The sequence below is a fragment of the Elephantulus edwardii genome, unplaced genomic scaffold (assembly GCF_000299155.1).
Source record: "Elephantulus edwardii isolate Elephantulus edwardi_28Jun2011 unplaced genomic scaffold, EleEdw1.0 scaffold00184, whole genome shotgun sequence".
Taxonomy (NCBI): domain Eukaryota; kingdom Metazoa; phylum Chordata; class Mammalia; order Macroscelidea; family Macroscelididae; genus Elephantulus; species Elephantulus edwardii.
In genome coordinates, this window is record NW_006399934.1 from 5,483,270 (window position 1) to 5,489,670 (window position 6,401).

At 34.8% G+C, this 6,401-nt stretch overlaps 1 protein-coding gene across 1 annotated transcript; it reads left to right on the forward strand.

The window, feature by feature from the left end:
* Positions 1 to 5,078: 5,078 nt before the first annotated feature.
* On the forward strand, positions 5,079 to 6,029 carry LOC102849961 (olfactory receptor 2B11-like). Its single transcript, XM_006896244.1, has one exon. The coding sequence runs from the start codon at positions 5,079 to 5,081 to the stop codon at positions 6,027 to 6,029; it is 951 nt and encodes a 316-aa protein (XP_006896306.1).
* Positions 6,030 to 6,401: the final 372 nt, after the last annotated feature.

The window sequence follows — 6,401 nt, forward strand, 5'->3', positions numbered from 1 at the left end:
CCCAAATATAATCCACTCTGCAACCCTCATTGCATACTCCTACGATAAAAATAATGCCCTAAAATATAATACTTTTAGACTATTCTCTCCAATGCACCCGTCTCAAACCACAGTATATTGAATATCTTCTTATGCATCTGAAAGTTGGACAATGAATAAGGATGACCAAAGGGGAGAATTTATGCTTCTAAATTGTGGTGTTGGTGAAGTATTAAATATCCTTTAGATTGCTAAAAGAACAAACATATCTTTCATTGATGAAGCGCAACCATGATGATCATTAGAGGCAAGGAGAGTGAAACTATCTCACATACTTTGGACATGTTGTTAGAAGGCTCTAGTCCTTGAAAGAAAAATCATGCTGAAGAAAGTAGAAGATCAATGAGAAATTGACAGACCCTTAGTGGATTTAATTACAGTAGAGATCATGAGATGGTTCAGGATAGGGCAAGATTTCAATCTGTTGCTATGACTCATAGTTGCGTCAACAGCACCTGAAAACAAAAACTTATTTAAATCAATATAGAGACAGGGTGCTGATGTGTGGAGCAGTTGGATTCTAAAAGGTTCATTCTCTTGATTGAGGCTCAGGTGTGGACTTTTGGAGGGGTTTTATTTGTTTGTTTGTTTCATCCACAATCATGTGTGAGCTGTTTGGATTTGGCCTTGTATTTAAAAAGGCAGTTGGACCCTCAGGCCTGCTGCCCTTGGACCTGGTTCTGTGTTTCTGTTGAATATTCTTCTAAGTAGTATAGCACTAGTCTTTCAATTTGCTGTGCAGAACTAATTTAGGGTTGCTGTGATTCTAAACACTGTGACACTGATGTGTCAAATGCGATAATGGTTACCCATGGTGGACAGTGTTTGGTGGAGCTCCCAGATTAAAACAAGCTTGGAAGCAGGAGTGGCATCCACTTCCTAAACATCTTGCCTCTGGAAACTATGCACTTAGAGAAATGATGGTAGTTATATAACAGGGTTCAGGTATTTTGTTCACAGGGTCACTATGAGTTGTCTGTGATTCAATGGCACCTAATAACAACAAAAACAAAGTCAAGTAGTGCAAAACTGTTATAATGACTCTGTGATATATGCTTTTTTTTTTTTGTTAGGTACTTCCAAATCAGTCACTAATCAAAGCAAACCTATGAACAACAAATCTGAACCTTTTGTAAGGTCACAGAGGAAGGACAGAACCCAGTGCACGCCAAGAAAGATAGTTTATTGAGGAGAAACTACTGGCTGGCTTTCAAGCAGAAGACCAGCTCTCACTAAGAGTTAGAGGGGGATTTTATACTTTCTTATAAGGGATTTGGGGAAAGGGATGTTTACAGATGCTTCCTTTAAGATCGGAAAGTGGCCTAGGGTCTCAGAAAACTGTTCCTGGTTAAAGTGGGATAGGGTAGTTTCACAGAGAGTAAAAGCACAGCTCCTGTTTCCTGTGATTGGATTCTCTCAGTAGCCTTTCTGGTAGAGGAAGTAAGGAGCTCAGCAGTCCTAATACCTTTCCTGTCCTGTACCATCTTTATCATCTCCAATATACATAAGCTCATTGTTATAGTGACTGTATCAATACATCTCATTTTAAATTTATGTTACAATTTATAACATACAAATTAGTTTAAAAGTAATAAGTGTTATCTGTAAGTTTAAAAACACAATACAATTCTTCTTTCCAAATTCCATGTCCTTTTCCAAAGACTGGCCTTTCCTAACAATATGGCCAAAATATGGGAGATGAAGTGTTATCATCCTTGCCTCTAAGGAACACCCTGGTTGTACTTTCTCCAAGATATATTTGTATGTTCTTTTAGCAATCCAAGAGATAGTATTTTTCTCCAACACCACAGACCAAAGACATTGATTCTTCTGTCATTCTTACTTATTGTCCAACTTTCAGAAGCATAGTAATTTAAAAGACCATGATTTGAATCATGTGCATTTTTGTCTGTCAACAGATAGCATTGCTCCTCAACAGCTTGAGAGGCCCTTGGGAGCAGATTTTCCCAATTCAATATGATGTAAGGAAAGTTTTTATTAACTTATTAAAGTAGACTTAAGTCTTCTAAGATTCGTTTACTTTTGAGGCCAGCATTCAATAAGGTATGAAATATTTCAGCATTTATAATTCCATTTTATTGAGACAAGAAAAATGTTAGAAGTTAATATACCCTCTAGGGAATTTCTTTTGTGTCTCCTACCAAGAAATTTCCACTAAGATTAATTGTCTGAACAGAGGACAAAATACCAAGACTTTATATAAAGAATAGCAACCTTACCTTAATTCTATTTTAGAGCAAAATGGGTTTCCAACTTCTGAAAATACAGATCCTTCAAATCAAATAAACAAACAAGTGTTAAGGATCCACAATGTGACAAAAAGCCACTGAATATAAAAATATTCAATCCTTATTTTCACTTAACATTGGACACTCATGGCAAGAAAATATTATCTTTTTTGATAGAAAAAGTGGATATGTTGTTTTTAAGTGGCATCAATCAAGTGGATTTCAGCACATTTTTATTCCATCTGACAGACTGCCAATATTGAATATCAACTCTAATTTTAAAAGTAAGTGTTACAGGGGAAGTCGATAAGGCTTGACCTATACGCTTTGATTTGATATGTTTACACGCTCAATGTATGTTATGACTTTTAATGCAAAAGTACATGCCACTAATATGTGAATAAATTATAATTGTTCAATATTAATACAGCATCATAATCTAAAACATTGAAAATGTTTCATAATCTAAGAATTCCATTTGCATTAGAGGTTATTTCCATTAAATAAAGACTATGTGTGCTAACATTAAAATCTTGTAATAATTAACATCAGATTCAAGTCTAATGATTCTTTTACTCTTGAATAGTTCAGGGAAATTTAAGAGAACAAATAATTTAAGGACATAAATTACAGCCTTATGAGAATTAATACGGGAGATAAGAAAACTGTTAGCATTTGAATAATTCCTTTATGAAAATAGACAATATTAAGTATTTCTCTTAATAAAGTATAATAGTAAAGTAGTTTTTAAATATATAAACAACATAAACAATATATAAATATATAAACAATATTTATATAAACAGTATAGATATAAGCAATATCTATAACAATATATATATAAACAATATATAAATACATTTATTAATATTATAAAGGTATTTCATAGAATAAGTAGGGTAGTATTTGTTAAACATAAAATATTTGTTAAAATAATTTGCTAAACATCAAGGCAGATAGAGCAATTTCCAAATACATCAATAATGTATAAATGTTAAGTGTATTAACCATTAATAGTGGACTGTATCAAGATTTTCTGATTTCATATCTCATTTCTTTTTCTATGACATGAGTATTTTCAAACTTTTTATCATTGCTCATAAAGAGAAATATAAATCTAGGTAATATAAGTACAGAAATATATTGGTAGTTAAAATAAGAAATCAATAATATAGCAAGTGACTATTAAAAAATTTTTGTAGGTTTACCCACCAGTTATAGCATGAAAAACATTAATATAGGGCATTCTGCATTAATGAGCAAGGACTCCTGTTGGTACTAGGCTATACATTCAATTATTGTTTGTTTTGTTTTTATTAATATGTTGCCATTCTTGCTTTCATAACCAAAGTTTTTACACTGTTTGAAAGAATTTTGATTTGGGGGAATAAGCCTGCGGGAGAGACCTAAGTATTGTTGTTTCTACGCAAATTGGATAGATCAGAATGAAACTCAGTATTGTTGTTGTTGTTGCTGATTGTCATCGAGTTGAGCACAACTCATAGTGACCCTATGAACAAAAGACCCGAAGCCTTTCTATAACTATCATCACTTATCAAAGTTCATAGAGTTTCCAGAGGCATGTTTAGGAAGTGGATAACACTACTGAATTGTCAGTATTGAGCCCACCCTAAATCAAATCATAATTTCAACTAGCATATGACTAAGAACAACAGACTACAAAAGAAATAAATGCAGATATGTTTTAAGTTAGTATCAACAGTTCTTGGGCACTTTTTCATATTATTGTTGTTATGTGCCATTAAGTCACCGATGACTTACAGTGACTCTATATACAATACCTCTGAAGTCTGTCCTGATCCTATCTCACTCTGACACAGCTACCTCCATTGCCCTACTTACTGTATCAATCCATCTCACTCAGGGTCTTCCTTTCCTGCGCTGTCCCTCTCCAAGGATCAGTACTTCATGGCTACATGCCCAAAGTAAGATGGAGTTTCAAAATCCTAGCCTCCAAGGAGAAAATTGATTTCACTTTCTCCAAGACAGACGTATTTGTTTTCTTGGTGGATCATGGTATATTCAAGACTCTTTTCCAGCACCACAACTCAAAAGCATCACTTCTTATTCTATCATCCTTAGTCATTATCTAGCTCTCTGAGGCATAGTAGATAATTGCAAAGACCATGGGCTGGATCAGGCACATCTTAGTCTCTAAACTGATATCTTTGCTTCTCAGTACTCTGGAAAAGTCCTTGACAGCAGATTTACCTAATGCGATCCATCTTTTGATTTCCTGACTGCTGGTGCCAAGAACGTTGATTGTGGAGCTGAGAAAATTGTAACTGTTAACAACCACAATATCTTCTCCATTCATCATGGTGGTGCCAATTGGCCCATGGTGAAAATATTTGTCTTCAATCTATATTGAAGACTACAGTCCTTTACCTCCCGCAGCAAGAGCTTCAGGTCCACCTCAGTATCAGCAAGCAAAGTTGTACCATCTTCATATTCCTATATGTTGTATATATTGTTATTTTTAAAATATATAAGATCAATTATCCTCTTTCATAGTCACTTTCCCATTAAATTTGCTACAATGTAACTTTGAGTAAAAGAAAAAATTTGTTAGTGTTTCTTTTGAAGGCACTATAAAAATTATATGTGACATATTAATGATTTTTCATGCTTGCAAGTGTCAAAACACTTCACTAGAGTTATAGAAATATTTGTGAAAATCCTTTCATAACTCACTTTATTTTCTCTAACAGAATAAATCAACAATTAAAGGAATTAATCTTTACTTCATCAATGAGAGGAATGGCAGTAATGAATCTGGGCAATGTGAGTGTTCCAAAGATCTTCATTCTCTTAGGATTCTCTGACTACCCGTGGTTGGAAAAACCTCTGTTTGTGATGGTGCTTATTGCTTACATTTTTACTTTGGTGGGCAACATTTCAATTATTGTGGTATCCAGGGTGGATCCTCACCTGAACAGCCCTATGTACTTTTTCCTTTCCAACCTCTCTTTCCTGGACCTGTGTTTTACTACAACCACAATCCCTCAGCTGCTGCTGAACCTCTGGGGACCTGATAAGTCTATCAGCTATGGGGGCTGTGTGATTCAGTTTTATATGTTTCATTTCCTGGGTGCCACTGAATGTATTCTCTTAGCAGTGATGTCCTTGGATCGTTACATTGCCATCTGCAAGCCCTTGAGGTACCCAGCTATCATGCATCAGCGACTTTGTATCCTTCTTGTAGTCATAGCTTGGCTTAGTGGTTTGGCTAACTCCTTGCTTCAGTCATCCCTCACAGTCCAGCTGCCACTTTGTGGTAACAACAAGGTAGAAAACTTCCTTTGCGAGGTCCCAGTGATGATCAAGATGTCATGTGTTGACACCACATTTAATGTAGCTATGCTTTCCATTGTGGGGACATTCTACTCCTTGGTGCCCCTGTCACTTATCCTTATCTCTTATGGATTCATTGTAGCTACAATCCTGAGAATTAGGTCTTCAGAGGGAAAGAAGAAGGCTTTTAACACATGTGGTTCTCATGTTATGGTGGTATCACTTTTCTATGGACCAGTCATTATCATGTATGTTCAGCCTTCTTCTACTAACTCTCAGGACAAGAACAAATTAATGTCACTGTTCTACAGTTTGGTAACTCCTATGCTAAACCCTTTTATCTACACTTTGAGAAACAAGGACATGAAAGGAGCAATGAAGAGGCTCCTTCTCTCACTTTACCACCGAGGAAGAGAGCAAACATAAAATCCTTTATACATAACTCAAATTTCTTGTTTTAAGATTACCTATTCCTGGGAGGGAGGAAAACATGCAACAATGAATGAATGGAAATCCAAGTTCTCTATAAACTTTTATTAAAGCCTTAACTAAAATAAAAGAATTTTTTAAAAGATTACCTATTCTAAAATATCAGCACCTTTTACTACCTATTCTATCCACATATGTTTTTGCACAGCATTGCTGTGATCTGTTCTAATTTAAATATAATTTCAATGGATTCTACTTAGAGTACTCTAAGTTCTCCATGTTATAAAATTCCTGTATAACCATGTAGATATTCTACCATTGAAATTTTAAAAGTAGGCAATAAATAAATACATAAATATCACCTGACTC

Bases quoted from the DNA above. Each gene is read 5' to 3' on its own strand.
- LOC102849961 (XM_006896244.1), top strand. From the start codon at position 5,079: ATGAATCTGGGCAATGTGAGTGTTCCAAAGATCTTCATTCTCTTAGGA.